General features: G+C 35.2%; 1 protein-coding gene across 3 annotated transcripts in view; it reads right to left on the bottom strand.

Moving 5' to 3' along the window:
* Nucleotides 1-22,359, bottom strand: part of KLHL1 (kelch like family member 1) — a 236,939-nt gene that overhangs the window by 123,468 nt on the left and 91,112 nt on the right. For all 3 annotated transcript variants that reach the window (XM_074160009.1, XM_074160018.1, XM_074160026.1), the window contains one exon: nucleotides 19,460-19,656. In XM_074160009.1, the coding sequence (XP_074016110.1) occupies nucleotides 19,460-19,656 (197 nt within the window). The remainder of the gene's footprint in view (nucleotides 1-19,459; nucleotides 19,657-22,359) is intronic.

Here is a 22,359-nt window from a genome sequence, read left to right as displayed (position 1 = left end):
TTTATTCTTAGAAATACCTGAACTATTTTTTGTTTACTTGTTTCCAGGGGGGGAAAAAAAAGGTGCATGAGGCATGAGAGAGATAGCTGGGCTTTGAAGATATTATGACTAGAAGAATGCTCAAAAATATTAGGATATGAAAACAAAAATAGCTAGGTGAATTCGGGGTAATGTTAATTAAAAATGTGAATCAATGAGTGAGAAATTTCACTTTGTTTCTTAAACATGAAAAAGAAATTTTTCGTATTTAATCTCTGAGTAACTGCTGTTGCCCTGGGATTAAAGTTGAAGACAGATGGCATTTAAATGTCCTTTGGAGAAGCTTCTGTTTCTCTACTGATGACAGAGGAAGCCTGGATACTAAGCTTAGACTAGGTAACTAACATTATTATAATGAAGTCATGCAAGCTAATTCTCACTTTTAATTTATATTATGAATTTTAAAAGGTGAATATAAAATTTGCACTGGTGTAAGTATGAATTCATGGATGACCTAGTATTTTATTGGGAGAAACTTATTCATTACTGATAATTATGTTTGCAATAAAAAATGAAAATTAGATGTAGGCGGTATGGATCTTTTTAATGCTAAAACGTTTGTTTAAATATATTAGAAATAGCAATAAGTTTTGCTGGTCTAATGTTGTATCATTTTCTACAGCAGTTTTCAGCTCCAGGTACACTATTCTAAAGCCATTAATAAAAGCAGAACATAAAAAAGAACCATCATTGTTTTATAGTATAATAATAAGCTAAATTTACCACGCGAATTCTGCAATGGGACTGAAATTCTGTTTAAATGATGATGCATATTGTGCACATTTTACATGGCTCTGTATTTGTGGATGGAAAGATAAATGTATGAAAAAAAACACCCAGTAGCACTTTCTTCTATAATTATACCTTAGATACATTTTAGCCGTAAATGAACCTTGCAACTCTTTCTTTAGTGAAAAGGAAACTGTTCTTTATTATCACCATGATATAGGGGAAACAGTTAAAAGTATTGCATCTCAGGTAAACTACTAACAATCTGAATTTAAACTTGGATTGTTTTTAATATGTAACATCTAAGAAGTTCTTTTCTCCAGTTCTAGAAATACTGATGCTTTATTTATTTAAATAAATCCTTTACTCTCTAGAGAGCTAGTATCCTTATGTGAATTTATATGAATTTACATACTTCTGTACAGAAGTTTTTTATCCCCATATTAAATCATTCCTTAAACTAAATAAGATATTTAGTTTATTTAAGCCTACATAAGATACATGTAAGTGTCATACCTTCATGGTTCTGAAAGCTTGAAAATTAGAGCTTCGAAAGACTGGTTATACACTAAGAAAGGCATCAGAATCAACTGCATTGACTTGATGTATTGAGCACTGAGTTAATTTCCTTGCATTGTTCCCTTAGTAAGCACACCAAAACGAACTGTCCTTCTGTTGTCTGAACTATAACATACTCCTGTGCTGCAACAAATTCCACCTATCTCCTGTGGGAAGTCTTTTATCCATTGCATGTAAGATTTTCCTGACTATCTGCTTTATAACTAACAAAGCTTGCTTTTCTTTTGCATATTTTTAACGAGACGCAAGATATATCAAGCACTAATAAGGAAACAAATAGATTAGCATGTCACAGATATTTAGAACTAAAGCCAAGAAGACTGTTTAGATAATTAATCTAATTTCTTTTATATAACAAATATATTCTGCACATACAGTTCTCCAATTACCCTGGAACTAAGCATAATTTCTGTTTTGCCTAAATTTTAATCAAATTAATTCAATCTTGAGATGACAGTATCTAGAGATGGAGAACTCAACACTCTTCTCTGCAACTATCCTGTTTTTTTCCAGAGTTTATGCATTTTTCCTGATGAAAAAGTGTACCTTATTTCCAATGTGTCTAAGCTGAATTGACTGTTGCTATGTTTTCTCAACTAGATTAAGGAGCTCTTTAGTTCCCAGTAGTTTCTCCCTGTGGAGATACACTGTAATCAAGTTGTATGGGAGCATCCAGCCAAACTGGTTTCAGAGCACGATAGGTGAGATGCAGGGGGTTGTCATCCGACTCAGTTTCATCTCCGCCTTGCCTTGTCTATGCAGAGATAACTTGGGGGGAGCTGCAAAAACAGCTCAGCCCGGGGTTATCTCAAGATTGCATCACAATAAGAACCGAAACCGAATGGAGCCTTAACTCCCTTAACAAATAAAATGCCCTGAGTCCCATCCCACCACCAGTCCCATGACTTTGAGTGCTAGACATCACAAAATTGGCAACAGAGACTTAGCCATCACACCACCAGAGGTAAATGTCCCAGATACTGTAATCCACTCAGGCATAATCCTGCACCCTCACAGAATCAGGAAATATAAACCGCAAGGTTTGAGGAGAAAAATGGGGAATCTTCCAACGATACAGCTGGCCTGTAGGAGATTCATCCCCCCTTTGTCCAGGACGCTGTACAGGGTAACTTCCCAGGGATTGAGCGACCTTACCTGTGAGAGAGGGTAAGTGATAAAGAAACATATGTATGGTATATGGCATGCTATTAAGATCGTGATTTGTGCACTCTTTTAAGGTATTAATATCTAGCGCGCTTGTGGTTTGTGTTGTTACTTTTCGGGATTATTTATAGGTTGCAATAGTGTATTCCGCGAATTGCTTTTAAATTGCAATAGTGTAATCGCCATTGTACACATAGAACTCGCAATAGTGACGTATTGGACCTGTGAGTGAAGTCCAAATAAATTGTTAATTTGAACCTCTCAGTGAAGTCCTTTTTCCTGTTTCGTCACACAAGTACACTGTCTTCTCTTCTTTTTAATATGCTGAAATAGCCTGAGCACTCTAAGACATTCATTGCAAGACATTTTCTCTTGTCCTGTAATCCTGTGTATCTCTTTTCTTCACACCCTCCAAATGTCAAGCACTATTTAAAAATGGTGACGAGAACTACACAAAGTATTCCAAAATCCACTGTCAGATCCAGAGATAAGCACTTTTTTTTTGCCACAGCACTACACTGAGGCAGAAGAGGGTTCTTTAGCTATTCCTGTATTGATCTAACACAGCTAAAATGTCCAGATAGCACACACCACATCTTACTGGAATGTAAATGTAGTAGCTCCATTCCTTTTCCTTTTTCTAAGAAATCTCAGTCCTCTTATTAAAGAAAAACGTTGGATAAATCTGACATGATCTCACTTCTGTAAACCCCATGCGTTTGTACATGTAATGGGTATATACATGTAGCTATGTACACAAATATACACACACACATCTATATATATGGTATGTGTGTGTATACATATATATATACACGAAGACATATACATACACATATATTACTAGCATATATGTTTGAACTCTGTGTTTTACCTTCATCTTCATTGTGCTAACTTTCCCTTCAAGAACTTCAGTTTTCATTGAAGCACATCCTGCCTTGGTCTATGTTTGAAAACAGTGTAATTATTAAAAGCAAATTCAGGTTTCTGTTAAGTTTCATAACCCTTGTTTAATTATTGCTAATCTCCCCCACTAACTCACTGCAAGTAACACTGTCATTTTCTCAATTTAGCAATTAAAATCCTCTTTTTTTTTTTATTCATTAAAAAGAAATCCTTTAAATCTGCTCTCGATGCTTCCCACTTTATTTCTGTATTTACTGATTTTTACTTTTTCTGCACTGATTATTTATCCCATTGCTTGTATTTTCCCAGTTAATTTCTAATTTATTTTTGTGGGTTAATTTTTGAGGCAACAATTTTTTTTTTTATTTTTTTTTTTTGTTAGAACCTACTCTACAAGCTATTTTCCTCTTCCTGGAAATAGAAAATCCTAGTAGTTTTATATATAAGTTTATTTTATACCTTTGGTTTAATGATCTAAATCTCCTCAAGACCTTAGTCCTTAATCTGCTGGGTCCAGTTGACTAGTTTATTACAATAACTTCTTTTTCCCTTCATTTTAAGTGAATTTGCTCATCATCACATGAATCAATTCTATCTTCAACAACCAGTGTTTCAATGATGCTCTCATATTATGAAGTCATTAATTTATTTTGGCTTAGTAACTACTTTGTAAAGAAACCTGGTATCTACTACATCCAGAAATGACTGGCTCCTACTTTTATTAGCAATACTTACTTCCTACATTTTGTGCATTAATGAAGTTCAAATTTTCCATAATGACAATCTCTAATAATCTCTCTCACTCTTACAATTTAAGAGACAATGGTATCCATTTACAAATCTAGTTCTAGTAGTCTGTAACAGACAATTTTATTTTAATATTCTTCCATTTTCAGTTTAACAGTACTTTTTTTATATATGCTATCCCTTATTATATCCTTGCCTGTCACTCCATTTACCACTTCTCATTTCCTTTCTTTAATGAATAAGACATATCTTCTCACACCTGTGGAAGACGTGCACAATAATCAAATTGTTGTTAACCACATAAAATCTAGTTTCACACATTTCACATATGAATAAAAGATTTTCTAGTTAGCTGTTCTGTCTTAACATTAGTACATAGAAAACTACATAGCACTACAATTTGAGCTTGCCCATTACAGTTCCGTGTGTTCTAGCTTTCTTCTCTTGGTCCTTCTTAGCTACAGTTTCATTTCAAATTCAGACTCTTCATTCTTCATCTTTCTCCTCTAGGGTATATAACTCACTTGTGGGCATATTAAAAAATAATTAGTTTTTTACTCTTAAGTAATCAATCCAGGTAGCTCTCCATGGTTACTGTTCGTCATGATTGTTTATTGCCCTGCCATTCTCATATAACCCATAGACTTTATCAGCAGTGAATTTTAATTTTCTTCCAAATTATAAATGATAAAAACATTGACTAGAAACAAAACCAATATAATAGTATCATAATACCATAGAATAATTAGATGGAATTTCTCTCAAGGAATTTAGATTCCTATTGACATTAGAATCACTTTAAAATGTCATGGATGGAAATCATCCTTCTGTCAATGCTCTGCTATCTGTCAAAATAGGCGAGAATGGACACAAAACTTGTATGATAGGAAAAGGGTAGAGAGAAACAGCAGTTTGGCATAAAGGGTAAGCATAATATTTGTTTTCCTTAACTGGAACAAACCACTAAGATCAACGTGAGGTCAACTTTCATCAAGTGTCAAACATAGTCAAGAGTCCTTCAGTTTACTTTCAGGTTACTAGAGTTAGACTGTGCAATTTATTTGAACTGAATGTTGTTTGGGTTTGTTGTTTTTTTTTTAAATAAACTCCCTTTTGCATGGTAGAGCATTTCAACATTACACACATGCAAAGCATTCCAGATGTACTCTGAGAATTACTATTAAGGAAAATAATATATATAACCGCTATCAAGATAAATTATATATATAATGTGACTGGAATCTTTTTAGTACTTAAAGTCATAAAATTAACCTCTAGAGCCATATTCTTTACAGATATTTTGGGGGGTTAAACAATAAACCAAGTTTGTTCATATTTTAAATAATCCACCAGAGGGAGTTCTATGAATAAAATAGAAATATTGATAACAAACGTGAACCCTTGGAATAAAGAGTTTAAATATGCAACTGCCATAACTTACACTTTTTATTGAGCACTAAAATTTTTCATGAAGCTTATGTCAAAAAAATATGAGTTTAGTAACTATGGATTCAGCTTTAAAATTTCAGAAGTCAAAGTTCAAATTTCCAGTGTTCCAAAACACTGGTATAGGGGAGAATGAAATGCAACTATGTGATACTGACTCTAATCTTTAGTGGCATCAGTATTTTTGAGTAATTACTGAAGTGAAGTAAATTAAATTTAACTATAAGAGTGAACTGCCAGTCTTTTATCATGGGCACTGCAGTGTTACAGAATATCCTCAAAAGTTGGGGTTTTAGCACCATCAGTGCTAAGTGGTGGATTTCCCAAACATTTTCATGCCACAGAAAAGCCCCAAGAAATATCCCCACAATTCTCTACATCTTGCTCTTGGTAATGTTTTGCCTTACGGAAGACTCTTAGATTATACCCCTACGTTCAACACTGTAAAACATTAGCTGAATAGTTTAGCACTAAGTATGTTGTTAGTATGGCACCATTTTGAAAAAATAATTCTAGGGTTACAAATGAAGATAAAATATATGTAGAAATTTGAAGGAATATATAATCCACAAAAAAGTTGAAACAACCTGAACAACAGAGTGATTCTAGAAGCACATATTAAATTGCCAGCTGGTATAGACCAGCATAGCCCTAATGACTTTAATGAAATTATGTCAGTTTAAATTAGATTATTTTTTGCTACTCTAATTACTTTTTTACTAGTCCATATAATAATGATATCAAAATCAAGTCTGGCTATTTCCTTCTAAGAAGTAACTGATCTTTCTTTTGAAACATGTTTTTAATTTCTGAAGTAATTCAGAAGCAGTCATGTCCAAATAGGCTTTTGGAAATGCAGTTCCGAAAGATTAGAAATTATTTAAAGGAATCACTCAAATAAAAAAGGTTTTTTCTTCTTTCCTTCCTTCTTTTCTTTCCCTTTTATTTTTTAAGTCCCTGCTCTTATGCTAGAGAACAGTTTCTCTTTGCTGCAAGGCTGCAAGTCCACCAGGTGTCACAAAAGTGGAGTTACATATAAAGGGGATCATAAAGTGATAAAATAAGCCTGATCATGAAGAAACATAAAGAGTCTCCAAACAGAGGAGTGGAGATTAGCTATAATTATTAGTTGAAAAGTGTCTTCTTTACCTAGGGGAATGCCAGCTATCCCTAAATGATACAAGTTAAACATTCCCCAGAAAACACAACAGAAATTACTGCTTTCATGTCAGCGTGCATCGTATTTTCAGCAAATATTATCAACATCTTTATGAGTGTTTAAGTGATGAGATTAACCAGTTTCTCACATGCATTTAGAAACTAACCATCTTGGTTGTACTGGCTTTGGTGGGGATAGCATTAATTTTCTTCATAGTAGCTAGTATGGGGCTATGTTCTGAATTTGTGATGAAAATAGTGTTGATAACACATCGATGTTTTAGTTATTGCTGAGCAGTGTTTACACAGCATCAAGGCCTTTTCTGCTCCTCACACCACTCATGAGCAAGTAGGCTGGGGGTGCACAAAAAGTTGTGCGGGGATACAGCTGGGACAGCTGACCAAACACACCAAAGGGATATCTCATACCATATGACATCATGCTTAGCATATAAAGCTGGGGGAAGAAGTGGTGGATGTTAGGAGTTGCAGAATTTTGTCTTCCCTAGTAACCATTATGCGTGATGGAGACCTGCTTTCCTGGAGATGGCTGAACACCTGCCCATTGATGGGAAGTAGGGAATGAATTCCTTGTTTTGCTTTGCATGACTTTTGCTTTACCTACTTAACTGTCTTTATCTGAACCCACAAATTCTCACTTTTACTATTCCGAGTGAGTGAGTAGCTGTGTGGGGCTGTACTGCTCACCAGAGTTAAACCACAACAGGTGAATACAGTCACAGTAGAATTAGAGGATTTTCATAAAAACAGACATATATCTGATAAAGTTTGTGGAACTTCAATAGAAAGAAGATTTGAATTCTTTAGCATTTGATGGGATTAGGTTAAGTAATTTTAATTACTCATGTTTTGGTTTCATCTTCACTGGGTTGGAGATACAAATACCCACTTGCATTTAGATAAACTCATTCAGACTTTTACTAAGTACTATTAAGGTCATAAGGTAATAGAGTTCAATTATAACAGGGAGATGCAATAACTTAAGACCTGTTATTAATACTATTTATTTTTAAGTGTACAAGTTGCAAAGAGTGATGAAGATCAATACTTGCCCAGAAATCTCCAAATAAACCACCATTGCTATTGAGAGACATTTCAGAAATCCCACTGATTTCATTTAGAGTGTCATCAAAGTTGATGGAGGCAATGAAAACATACCATAAATAGCAGAAGAAAAGGAGAGGAGACAATGATGAACAGCATAGCGGAACAGTGAAGCTAACATATGTTGTCATTTCTGATAATCCTTATTGATTTCTCTGTATTTTCTGCCTTTTCAGCTTAATTTTTAAGGTTTCAGTTACATATTCTCTGTGTAACACACAATTACTACACACACTTATTAAAGTGTGTTATTACTTTAAGTGACCAAGAGGTGAAACACCTAAATATGATGTATGGAAAGGCAGTAAAGAGTGGAAATCAAAAAGGAGGGAAAGAGGGAGGGAAAGAAGGAAATCAGGAAGGAAGAAGGCGGGGTAGGAAGGCAGGAAAGTAGGAAGAGAAAGAGGGAGGAAGGGGAAAGGGACGTGGGAAGGTGAACGTGAGGGAGAGGAAGGAACAGAGGAAGGAAGGAGGAGGGAAGAGTGGAATAAGTTCATGACATTGTGAAAGATAGGAAGAGGCAAAAAGTGAAATTATGTAATTTATTAGATGCAGTTACAATTCTTCGTCTACCCTTCTCATGCATTTTATATGCTGATCATACAAAAATCACATGGATCTTACCAGTCCTGTATACATTAATGGTTTCCTTTTCAGAACAGGTTGCATGAAGAAAGCAGATCCAATGCAGTTGATGAGACTTTTAACAAACATGTAATTCCACCTTTCTGATTTTTAACTAAAAGTACATGGTTCAGAATATTTCAAAATACTTTTTTGTTTGTATGGCCCGCTTTGTTGAAGGTATCATCTATTATAACATCTTTAACACCTTTAGGTCTAAACGATTTTTAAAAATGTAACAGTTTTTACATGATATATTTCCATAAAGAAAAAAAGAGAGAGAGAGAAAAAAAAAAAAAAAAAGGATTTATTTCTAGTAAGGAACATTTCCAGTCAAAATAAGACAATATGGCATTTCTTAGTGCCAAGAAAAAAAGCATGGTGGCAGTTGTCAAGGGGGAGGGGGCAGGGAGAAAGAGCACCAGACAGTGCAATGCTGCAAAGTTCAATTTAATAACTGAACCAAAGCAGCAGATAAGCTGTGTCAGGAAAAACTTCACACTCCCACACATACAACCCACATACAGTTCTAGTTACCGAAGCTGTACCTAAATGAGACTTGGCACAGTGGAGCCTGGGGAAATGCAACACTTGCTCGAGCTCAGCGCTGGTTAGCTGCGCAATATCCCCCATACCCTGCCCTTTTGGTCCCAATCTCTGTTACTGGAGAGGTGTCACACAGACCACCAATAAAATCAGTCCATGAAGATATCACGAACCATCTATTCAGCACTTTCAGGTTTTGTTCTCCTCTTGCTTGCTGACCCATAGCCTCTACCAAGGCTTATCACACTCTGTCTTTGTTTGCATTGTATTATCAGCCATGACTCATTATATTCAGTCACACAATTCCTTATTAAGGCAAGGTTGTGATGCTCCCATGACAAAAGGTAAAACTCTGAAAGTTTGCAATACCACCAAATATGTTCCAAATGTGAATAAAATATTTTATGATCAGCTTTCACCACAGGCATTTTAAAGCTCAAGCTGGAGTAACATGCCAATGAGATGGAAAGACCTAAGTCTTGTCTATTAATAATGCATATACATTTAATATAGATTGAACAAGTAAAAACATGCATCTTTCTGTTCTCCTGGCTCCAGTTAGGAAGAAATAATTGCAGGTGATGGTTTTTTTTCCCAGTATCTCTGTTATTTTTCTCTAACGTGTCACTATTGTATTGAAGGGCACCTGTACATTGACAGAACACTGTAAAACGTCAGTTTCTGATACTGCTTCAGGGAAGAGCAAGGCTAACCTTTACTCTAAACTGTTGTCTTTTTTTCCCAGTACTGAAAGCATCAAAAGAGGTATCATTCTTTGAGATTTTATTGTCTTTACTTTTGTATGACCACAAATTCTTCCTGAATTAGTCAACAGAGAAACTAACTGTCTGGCCTGCATTACACTGAAAACATTATTGCCAGACAAGATCAGAACGAATACTCCATCACTTTCAGGTCTTCACTATTATCACCAAAAATTAGTTATTGGGTATGTCTTATCCTTGGAAATTATGACCACCATCTCTGAGTCAGTAACTCAAGACATCTTTTTGCTTTTGAAAGACAAATCACACTGTCTCATTCTGACTGACAACAAATACTCCTTAGTATACCATCCAGTGCTTAAGAGATAATCTTGTAAATGATATGTGTTGTATACTAAAGTTTATTGAGAATAATATTAAAACTAACTTGTAAGCTCTCAGGATGCACCATTTTAAGAATGTGAATCACTGATGATTGTAAAAAGCAGAGCAATGACTAGAGACAAGAATCCTGGTGGTGGGTTTCTACAAGGTAGGATTTCTACTGATCATATACTGTTCTCTTTACTTTCTCAATCAGAGCCTAATGCCTAAGACTGACTTTTCTATTGTGTCCCACTCCTGTATCTTCCCTTCCTCTGTTTTTCCTATTGGAGCTCCAGTAAGTTTTAGTTCAATCATCCTGTCCAACGTTATTTCCTTGTCCTCTCCCACCAGCTATGTATTCTAGCTAGGCTATCTCCTCTTCTCTGTTATCTGAGAAGCATACAGAAAGCGCTAGTGGGTCTTCTTTCTACCCTAAATGACCTGTTTTCAGTCCTAAAATATTGGGAATGGCAGACAGAAAATGCATTTCTAGGTTATGTCATACTTTCTTAGTACTCCTGAATTGGAACTTCAATATATACAATATTTTCAGAGAAATTAGTCCTCAACTTCTAATTTTCTACTATGCACTCAATCTAAGTATTCTAGAGGGTTTTCGTATTTAGCCACTCTTGGATACCCTTTTGTGAAAAAAAAAATATTTATCCCCAGACTGGGACGTATCCTTCAATGTTGCGAAAGACATGTACAAAGGTCAGGTATTAGATTTCACACTAGTTTGCAGATTCAAAAGCTTTGAATTTACAGCTACAAAATTCAGCTGTCTTGATTCTCATCTTCACTTTTTTCCATGAAGGATAAGAAAATCCCCTAAAAATCGCTGTCTTTGAAGTGCTTTTTAGTGTGATATTTGCAGTTATGTATGTGCTAATACAGACTCATGCTAACTGATTTTAGGGACGCACCAGTGCTTTTTGGGTTAAGAGTCTGCTTGACCTGAGCTACCTCTATGGACAGTAATTTATTTATGCCTACAGTTCAGTGAGGTGAATCAGGATTTATAAATTGATGTATTCTTCACTTGAGAGATTGAGATGTACATCGGCTGACCTGACAGACAAACCATCACCAAACCCACTGAAGAAAGAACAGACATATCAGAGTACCCTTAATATGAAATAATATTTCTGCTAGTAATCTGAAGCCTAGTAAGTATTAGTTTGATGGGATACTAACATTGCTGCTGAATATGCAGGCTTCTGGTACAAGAATAAACTTGAAAAACAAATTAAAACCATAGGAACTCTTGAGTCCTGTGTATAATGTAAAAAGATTGTTCAGATTAGTGCTATTTTTCATAGCAGCACTCTCTAGGAATTATACAGCATTCTGCCATACTAACCTTTTTTAATGTGGCATTTAGGCAATAAAATGGAAGTTCCTGATGACAAAGAAGCCATCAAATTGTGATTAATGCACTATAGACTATTTGCTTAACTATTTTCCTGTAGATTTCACAGCATTTTACTACCAGCAGTTGTCTTCTCTATTTCCTATTAATTATCTTGTTGTCCATATGCTAGTTCTTGAAATGCTCTTACTTTCCTCTTCTCCTACTGTGTCTTGATGGAGTGGTAGTGTAACGTGCCATGTCACAGTTGTATTAAGGAGAACTTATAAAAAAGCAGCACACTGTGATAAGTGCTGATTATTACTTTCAAACAAGTATCTTAAAAACACCAGAAGTGTGAAAAGTGACCTATGAAGTGCAATTTCTTCTCAAAGAAGAAAGGAAGAAAAAGGAAATTGGAAGCAAGAGTCATAATAATAGTCATAATAGAAGTTTAATGTAATGAATTTAAAAAAAAAGAAAAAAAAAAGAAATAAATTAATATTTTAAGTAAGTCATACTACCAAGAGAATTAAACTAGTCTAAGCTTAGTTTTGTACATAAAGATCAAATTTTGTGTTTTGGTTGAAAGTAATTTCCCCCCAAGCCTTTTGGGACTCTTGTTTGTGTTGGCACTGTTTCAGGCTATTTCACTTTTGTGTATTGCTAGTACGAATTTAAAGTGGTAAAATGGAGAAAATGCTAAACTTCAAAAAATGCGCTTACAGGTAAGGCATAAGTAATACAGTGAGTTACAAAATGTTTTTCTTTTTCATCTCTGCATCACTGTTTTTGTTATTTATTTCAATTATTCTGGTGTATTTGGAATATTTTCAACTTAATTTTACTAGTCCAAAGGATGTTAGAGAGACAAAGGAGCTTAAAAAACTCCAAACAATTGGAGTGTCAAAACAACAACTTTAACAATCAGAATTTAACTAGAAAAGTGATCTGATTTATTTAATTGTCGTTCTATGTAGACCTAAGAAGTAGAGACATAATTAAAATTTCTACTTTAAGCTATTGTATTTAAAATTAACTCCTTTGAAAGAAAAATATATAAGCAATTTGAATATAGGAAGCCATACATTTCTGTGTCCGTATGCCAAAATGTACAAGATGCATAACATTTTTTCCAGGGACATCCTGCCACGTGTGAGAAGAGTGAGAATTACGAATTTAGAAATTATGAAATTAGAAAGAGTCCCAGAGTCTAATGATCAGTGATAAGGTTTTGCAAGGTTCTGACACACCTTGTTCTCACTTTTGTTATAAGTGGTGCAGGAAAAAATGCATATGTGTATTATGTATTATTATAAATAAATGTATATCTTTACAAGTATGTAATTTTTAAAGAATATGTGTAACTAATTACAGTACATGATCTTTTTAATACTGACTATTCCAAATCTATGATAAGAATCCACAAGGTCAAATGCATAAGACAGAACAATTATAGTTTTCTACAGTTTGGTTCCAATCCTCTCTCCCCTTGAAAATGCATGTAATGTATTAGTATGTCCCTTTTAGTCACAGGTACATGGAGATGGAGTAATTTTATTTTCCAATTAAATTACACGGATTTTTTTTCCCTAGCATGTCCCAAGATAATTTCTTGCACATTCTTAATTTATATTAAACTTGAGTAAAAAATCTCAAAAACTTAAACAGTTCTTACAACACCAATTCACTTTTAAAAGTGCATACAATGTACACTAAAACCAGTGTTCTCATTACATTATAGTAGCTGCCACATTTCCAGTTGAGTAAGCAATAAATTGTTCCAAGTTAAAAAATGTCCTATTTCAAATGTCCTGTTTTTTTCTTCAAGTATTTTCCTCAAAAGTATTCTTTTTTTTTTTTTTTCCCTCTGGGTTTTAAGAACATAATATATTACATTTTTAGACAAATAAATGTTCAGCAATATGAGTAACAATGTCACCTTCCAGTGTGTGACACAGTCTTTTCCATAGTCACTCAAGTAGTCTAATCTATCATAATATCCTCTGGTGACTGGACAAATGTTTAAACAGGGCTTTTGAAGAAGCAACAATAAAACACAAAATAGAACAAATGAAAAAAGTTCTTTTGCTGTCTGGAGTCACTCTAGTTTTCTATGAACACTGTCTACCCAAAGAAAAAACATATTACAGATCATCCATTAAGTGTAGGATGCCATGAAGTCTGAACACAGCCTGCACAGGTCTTCTTGCAGATTTATATTTGCTGTTTACAGTGCAAGTAGGACATTTTGTACAATAATATATTTTGGAAATGTATGCCTGACAGAACATAAAAAACAGAAGATTGCAGAATGCTTTAACATTTCAGTGTGTTACTACTAACTTGTTGCTAACATATTACCAATAGCCTGTTGCTAATAAAAATCAATTAAATGTTAGCTCTGGAAATCCCATCTGTTGCACATTGCTTAAAAAATAAAAGTAAAAAACTATAAAATATCTGAACTTTTGCTTCATGTTGTCCCTGGGTACACAGCTCATATCTAAGACCAAAATGTACAAAAGATACATTTAATGGCCTAATAGAATAATTTTGGTTCAAAGTGACCTCTGGAGGTCATCTAGTCAAACTCCCTGCTCAGTCCATGTCTAATTAGGTCAGGTTACTCTGTGACATTTTCAGTCAAGTCTCCAAAACCTCCAAGAACAGATCACAAAAATTCCATGGTTTTTGGTTCTTCCAATACTTGACTACACCCATGGTTTAAAAAGGAAAGAAAATATCCTAATATCCAGTCGGGATTTCCTATTTGTGTCTGCTTTCTAACACTCTTCACCTCCAACAACAGTCTGGCACCATCTTCTCTGTATCCTCCAATCAGATGCAGAGAGCGGTAAGGTCTCCCTTAGCCCTCTCTTACCTACATTCAACAGGCCTAGTTCCCTCGGACTTTCCTCATACACTGTGTGCTCCAGCATCCAACCAGCTTGGTGACCTCCACTGGACTCATTACCATATATCCATGTCTCTCTTGTGCTAAGGAACCCAAAAGTAGACACAGCACTTCACATGTGGTCTCATGGGTACCGAACAGGGAAGCATCACCTTCTTCCACTTGCTCACTCCCACTAATACATCCAAGGATGTTTTTGGCTTGCTTTGCTGCCATTGTATATTGCTGGCTTACGTTCAACCTGGCGTCCATCAGGACCCCCTGGTCCTTCTCTGCAGAGATGCTTCCTAGACATTTTCTCCTCAGCCTGTACTGGTGCATGGGGTTATTTGTCCCCAGATTGCAGGACCTTGCATTTCCCTTTGTTGAACTTCATGACTCACTGTCAGCCCATTTCTCCAGCCTACCCTCTAAATAGCAGCCCTGTCCTCAAATATATTAATCATCTCCCCCAGCCAGTTTGGTGACATCTGCAAACTTGCTGTGAGAGAACTACATCCTATCATCTAGATCAATAACACAGTTCTTAAACAGTACTGGACCCAGAAGTGATCCCTGAGGAACATCACAATTTAGTGGTGATCAGCTAGACTTTTTACTACATATCACAACTCCTTGAGCTTGTCTGTCCAGTCAGCTTTCCACCCATCTTATTGACTAGTAATCATATGCCAGCAATGGGGTGATAAGAAGGTCAAAGTGGTCAAAACAAAGTATGATATGGAGATAACAAAGCTGTTAACATCTATTGCCCAGTATCTGGTCAGCTATTTTAAATAGTAGAAAGCCGACTGATGACCCTGTCTATAAATCACGTTAAAGAGCATATGTTAAAGAACTGTTAAATTACAGTACTAGAGAGTTTGCTTGTGTCACTCATTATCTGACCTTTGTTAAAGCTGTATTAACACTGAAATAAACCACCGATGTCTGTATGTACAACCACAATTAATTAATGACTGTCATCACCACCTAACAACACCTCGGTAATATTTTTCTTAATTTCAATATGGAGTATTTTTACAATATTTCAGTATGTTACTGGATGAGCGGTTGCAAATGGAACTGGATAGGAAAGGTTTTATATATCACTCCTTCGCCACTCTACTGCATCAAGTTTTAACTGTGAAATTCTGTGGCTTATACAATAAACATAACTAATAACATGATCACTGAAGCTCTTCACCATAAAAGATCATTAAAAAATTTGCATAAGGCACACACTTCACATAAATGAAATGGTTGCTCCATCTGCAGAATAATCAGAATTCTCAGTAAGTTAAAGGGTCTATATAGAGTTAGTACATGTCACTGAGATTACTTACATGCTTATAATTAAGTTTGAATAATGTTTTGCTGTGCTGGGACTAATGACCCTTGCAGCGTGAAGCACAGAACTGCATCTATGAGAAACCAAACACCTTCTACCACTTCATTCAAAGGCACCTGCAAACCTTCTGCATCTCTCAGGCTTGGAATTGTAACATATGCCAAGGTCCTTTATATTGCTAACATTTTGACTGGGTTACAGACACATCAACCAGTCTATTCATATATGTTCTTCTGGTCGTGGAAAATTTACTTATGGCCATCCTCCTATTCAGTGTGTCAAAGTAACTTGAAGATTTTCCAAGTTATGCTAAGGTTCTAGTACTTTAAATGAGTACTGAGGACCTCAACTAAGGTCTACAGAGAATTACTTTTTTTTTTTTATTATTATTATTTTCTTAGGACTCAATTAATATTTAATTTCACCTATGTAATTAAGAAGCAAAATTATTCCAAGATAAGATTTAACTTCAGTCATATTTCAAAATCATTACACATTCTATAGCATATGCCATGTCTACAAACCTAGTTTTGCAAGATTATTTTAAAAACTTTTTCTTGCTTCCCATTCCCACAACCTGCGTAGAATTATTGTTTCTTTGAGGTTTTTTATCTCAAAAGACTTTATGGTACAGCACAATTATTTCCGCTCACACCTAGCTATAGCATTACGGTTAGTAGAATAAGAATTATTATTTTGGGGTTTGATAATTCTTGGCTACAGTATTTAAGAGACATACAATGGAGTCAAAAAGACTTTCTCATGCTTAATATAGAGTAGATATTTTTGTAGATGCAAAGAAGAATACGAAAGGTATATAAATTCAGTCATTACCCTCACTTTTTCTTTACTTTGGGGACATGCACATCTACTCCATATAGCTTTGTTTTTTGTACTCTATTAAAAAATGCTATAATGGTTAGCATTACAGAATTTACTATTCAGATAGTCAGCTATAATTCCCTATTCACTGAACTGATATATTATTAAAATAATCTGGCACTATAGTGCTAAATATCCAGGAAGAAATTCAGTATTTCTAAAGATTTGAAAAAGTGTAGAAAGAAATCACATTATTTCACTCTTCAAAAGCCATTAGAGCTCTCTCAAATGCTGTTAAAGCTTCCCCCCCAAATTTTCTCCCAATAACTGCTTTTCATATATCAGAGAGATTAATTTATATGATAAATAATTTAAGTAAATATTTAAGACAATAAGCTACAGAATATTCATTTCACCTGTTTTAGGTTTCACATTTTCATGGAGAAAAATTATTTTTCTTCAGAAAATAGAAATACCCAAACTTTGAAAGCTGCACTCACTAATCCATTATTCTGCCTTCATATCAGAAACTTCTTAAGCTATTTATTTTCTATAGATTTCAAAGAATGATAAATTTTTACAAGCAAATGAACACACAGTGTGACAGAGTTATGGGGGTACTATTGTTTCCCATTTATGACAAATGAGCTTTTTCATTTGGAAGTGGATTCACAAAGCCAGAATTTGAGATACATCACTTGCAAGTCTTAAAGAAAGCACCATGAAAAGCTTTAAAGGAAGGACTTTGAAATTCTCTTGAAAGCATGAGAACTTTTTTAAAAATAACGATTTCCCCACAGTTTTTTTAAAGAGGGATCCCCTCAAATCCTCTGCATAAGACAGGAGGAGTTTATCAACAAACTCCCCCTTGCCCTACTTTACATTTGCTCTCATCACAGTTCATACTAGTTCCCTGGAGTCTGAAGGAAAAAATAATGTTTTCCATCACCTCAGAGACTATGCATCTGCTTTTTTCTCTGCCCATCACTTTTCTACTCTTTCTTCACATGACAAGTCTCTGTTTGCTGTTCCTCTATCACACTTTCCAGGGTATCATTCCTGAACTGTAGTTTTTCCCAGTTATGCATGCACATAGGAGGAATAATCACTTTTCTCTTATGTAGATTTGAGTGCTGTAGTCAAGACAGGCCATAAGGCACTCTTCCCCCGCTCACAACTGGTCACCCACACCCTTTAACACAAAACCGTAAATCAAAAAGATGTGAGGTACTTCACACCTAAATGCAATAACATGATACCTAGGAAAATATCATGCATTATGAAGCTTAACTTTTAGGATTATGTTTTCACTGGGTTGGAAGTTTAATCACGTACAGAAAAAGTATTGTAATTGCATAACTGAATAGATGTGACTATTTGTCTTTCTAGCAAAGAGAAAGTGTGACTATTGTGCATGCTTGTGAATGTAGTTACTTCAGAGCTTGCTTTTTAATTACAACTGACTTCCTTTATGATCTACCATCTTTTGTTGGTGATTTTCCCATTATACATAACTCAGATTTTAGACGTAAGCATTAAAACCCGTAATCATATAATATACTTAATATCTTAGAAATAGGCACAGATCTTTGTGTGCTTTGTGATGCATTAGATATGTATCAGTCATGAGTCTTCAAATGTACTATAATGAGTAATTTCATTCACCCCCAAAAATATTTTAATTGTTTTAAAGAACCATGAGATTTTTTTAAAATCAAGATTTTCCTCTATTAGGTTTTATTAATTTTTTTCATTGTTCATTATATTTTTTTCACTCCAAAAAGTAAAAATATCAAAGTAACACATAAATCTAAAAAAAAAAATGGTAAAAAAAGCTGAATTTTTTCAACCCATACCTGTTTAATTCAATCTCACTCTAAGGTACATCAGATAAATTCTGATCCGACAGCTTATTTCTCTCCACTGACAGACAAAGGTTTAACTGACTAGTGTGGACTGGAAAACTACAGTTTAAATGTCTAAATGCAGAGAAAATGAAAACCAGCCACAAAAATAGCTCCATAAGTGTAAAATGAGTATAACTACCTGAGCTGTAGTGGTAAGAAAAACATAGTTAAACCTGTGAATTACAATATAGTATTAGTTAGAGAAAAGAATAAATAAATAAAGGACATAACTGCTGGACAAGCAAAGGAGATTCATTGACACCTGCTCTATTACTTCAACAATAATTTCGGTATGGATCTTATGAGACCATTATTTCTCAGAAATTATATGTAATCTACTTTTTTTGTAAGTTTAATTTCATGAGCCAGATGTTTTTAATTTTATCAAACTATGAAGAATCAAATGACTACCGATATGATTTAGTTTCTGAATAAGTAGCATATTTTTGCTTCATTGATTCTGATTAATTTTTAATATTAATGCCATACCTGTTCTGTCAGGTGTAACTGGAAAAATGTGAAATATTGTTGGATAAAATTATTTATGTCTTCAACTTTCTGTCTTAATCTACTTCATCAATGAATAAAAGAAGGGATAATTCTTGACAAAAAAAAAACCCACAAAACTTCCCTTGATAGTATTCCCATGCAGAACAACAACAATTACAAAGCTTCCCTAAAATTCAACAAGAAAGGAACAGTGATTAAAAAGCATTCTAAGGACTTACAGATACTTTTTACTATTATCACCTGTATGTGAACATGCATATAATTAAGGCACATACTGTTCTGATTCAGCAGACAGTGCATTCATCACAGTAGGCCAATTCTCATAACTTCAATGAAGTTGAGAGGAATCACGTCTCCTACATACAGATACAGAATGATTTCAAGCCAAAAACTAACAAGATATTTTTACTTACAGAAAATGTAGAGGATTCACAAGATTGTAATTTAGATATTCTAAAACTGCCTTACCATGGTGTAGTTGTGAGCCACCTTCATAAGCTCCGTGCATCCTTGCGCATCAGCAAATGCTCGTATTCCCAAACAGTTGGATGGGTGCAAAAGCTTCATTAGAAAATGGCAGCAAACTTCTACCACTTGCGGGAGCTGGAGGAGGCAGGCAGCTGCCAGAAGATTTTCGATGGTATCTTCTTTCAGTTCCAGGCAGCCTAAAAGAAGGATTGATAACACATACAAACTTATTTACTTGGTACTTACAAAACTCTCCAGAAAAAGTGAAGAGAAGGAGGATCAGTATGTCTGACTGGACACCTCAGTGACCTGAACATTACAGTATTAGAAACATTTATTTTTAAACTACTGTTAATTCAACTATATAGGGATACAAAGAGAGACTGTAAAATGTGGAAAGGAAGACTTAGGAATAGTAGTTTTCTTTCTATAATGAGACTAAAATCTAAGTAAGTATCTGAATATCAACCAGGCTGTGATTTTTTTTTATTTTTTTTTTTTTGTGCATTGAAGTTGTCGATAAAACTTGTATTATTTCAGTAGTACTGAGCAAAACTCACAGCCGTTTACCTCCCTGCAAGGAAGGAAATAAATGCCTAACAGAGTATGACTAAAACCATAAAAATATCTTCAAAACAGAGCTTAAAATCTTCAAACTTCAGATTGCTTATTTGTAATGTGTTGCGGTTTGGCCTCAGATGGCAACAAAGAACCAGGCAGCCACTCTCTCGGGCCCCCCCTAGAGCCGTGAGGGGGGAATCAGAAGAAAAAGGCAAAACTACAGGGTTGGGACAAAGGCAGTTTAACAGAACAGCAAAGGGAACAAGAAAACAACAACAATAACACTGAGAGAAGAATATAGAAACACAATTATGGTACCACCGCTCACCAACCGGACCCAGGATGCTCCAACCCACTCCCCAGCAAGGACTTCCTCCTGCCCCTGCAGCTCCTGGCTATAGACTGGGTACAGCTCACATGGGATGGGATACCTGGGTCCCTGCCAGAGCCTGGGGAGAATTAACCCTATCCCCGCCGGAACCAGGACATAACGTGACTTTGGGATTAATTTTATCCCAGTAACATATGGCAGGCCTCTCAGCATATAGTTCTTTTAAAAGACTTTACATAAGCTAAAATAGCGTATCTGGATGCTTAACATTTGTCTTCCACTAATTAATACTTATATTGCACTTAATTTCGCAATTTCACAAGTCATTATCTTTGTCTTGCAGACTGATACAATTTATAATAAATAAAAGGTAAAACAGAATAAAATAAATGTAAAAAATAATTTGTTTTAGTGAGGAATAAGTGTCATTCTTGTCATCATGCTCCCCTCCAAACATAATTTTTAAATTAATGGTTTTTTACATTAGTATCTCTTACAAATCTCTTACATGATTAACTTAAGGAACTATAAATTAAGGATCACAAGGATGTCTTGGAGAACCAGAAAAAAGAAAAAAAGGCAATTAAAATGTGCAAAAGTAATATAAATTGTAAGAAACTAACACTTATGATTTTATTTTGCTGTGCTTAGAAAAATCATTTCAAACTATAAGAGGATTATGTGTATATTGATCTTTCTGTTCAAAGCAATATAGTTCAACAGTTAGATAAACAATCTTTTCCCCACACAATTTTTGTTGTCACATAAAGAGAAATCTACAAATCTTAATAGTTCTATCACAGGGCACTGAGGAGTTCTAAAATCCTCAACTTCGCAACAGAATACCATTTTTAAAAAAAGCTGCTTTATATTGCAATACCAAACCCAAAATACAATAACCATAACACTGAAGATCTGACCTTTTCTCCTTCTTTCACTATATCTGGGGCTTTTAATAGAAGATGAAAACTGGGAAGTTATACTTTACTAGATTTAGTTATAGCACATCCTTTTGCAAAGGTTAGAGCATCAGATCAAGTACACAGCATAATTTCAGGAATTTTCTTCTGCTTATTTTTATCCTTCTATTAATGTCACGAGTTTATCTGTATGTTATCTGACTTTTTCTCATCATTTCTGTCCATCACGTGTTTATGCAATGTGGTCAGAAGGCACACTCAGTAGCTGATTCTTGGCTGACCCATATATTTATTAATGACACTCACACATTTGCTGCATGCTTGCAGGTAACCTCTGGTTCAACAGACTACTCATTACCTAAAATATAGTTCCACTGTGTCATGTGGAAGATATCAAAAAATATTTGTTTTCAGTTTAAAACTGATCACCCCAGTACCAGAAGGAAGAAAAATTAAAATGTGCAAAGCAGCTGTGAAAAGTAGATGAACTGAGCAATGCACTGATGGAAACAAAATTAGAAAAACAGACTTAAATAGACTTAAACAGACTTAAACAGTCTATGGGGCCGGATGGCATTCACCCAAAGGTTCTCAGGGAGCTGGCAAGAGAGCTCACCAAGCCTCTCTCCATTATTTATCAACAATCCTGGTCAACAGGAGAGGTGCCAGATGACTGGAGGGTGGCCAATGTGACGCCCATCAACAAGAAGGGCCGGAAGGAGGATCCTGGAAACTACAGGCCTGTCAGCCTGACCTCGGTACCGGGAAAGATCATGGAGAGGATCATCCTGAGTGAGCTCTCAAGGCACGTGCAGGGCAGCCAAGGGATCAGGGCCAGCCAGCATGGGTTTATGAGAGGGACGTCCTGCCTGACCAACTTGATCTCTTTCTATGACCATGTGACCCGCTTTCTCGATGAGGGGAAGGCTGTGGATGTTGTCTACCTGGACTTTGGTAAGGCCTTTGACACCGTCCCTCACGGCATTCTCCTGGAGAAACTGGAGAATCATGGCATAGACAAGTGTACCCTCCGCTGGATAAAAAACTGGCTAGATGGCCGTGCTCAGCGAGTTGTGATTAATGGAGCA

This window comes from Numenius arquata, chromosome 1 (assembly GCF_964106895.1).
Source record: "Numenius arquata chromosome 1, bNumArq3.hap1.1, whole genome shotgun sequence".
NCBI lineage: Eukaryota > Metazoa > Chordata > Aves > Charadriiformes > Scolopacidae > Numenius > Numenius arquata.
This window is presented reverse-complemented; position numbering and strand designations above follow the sequence as displayed.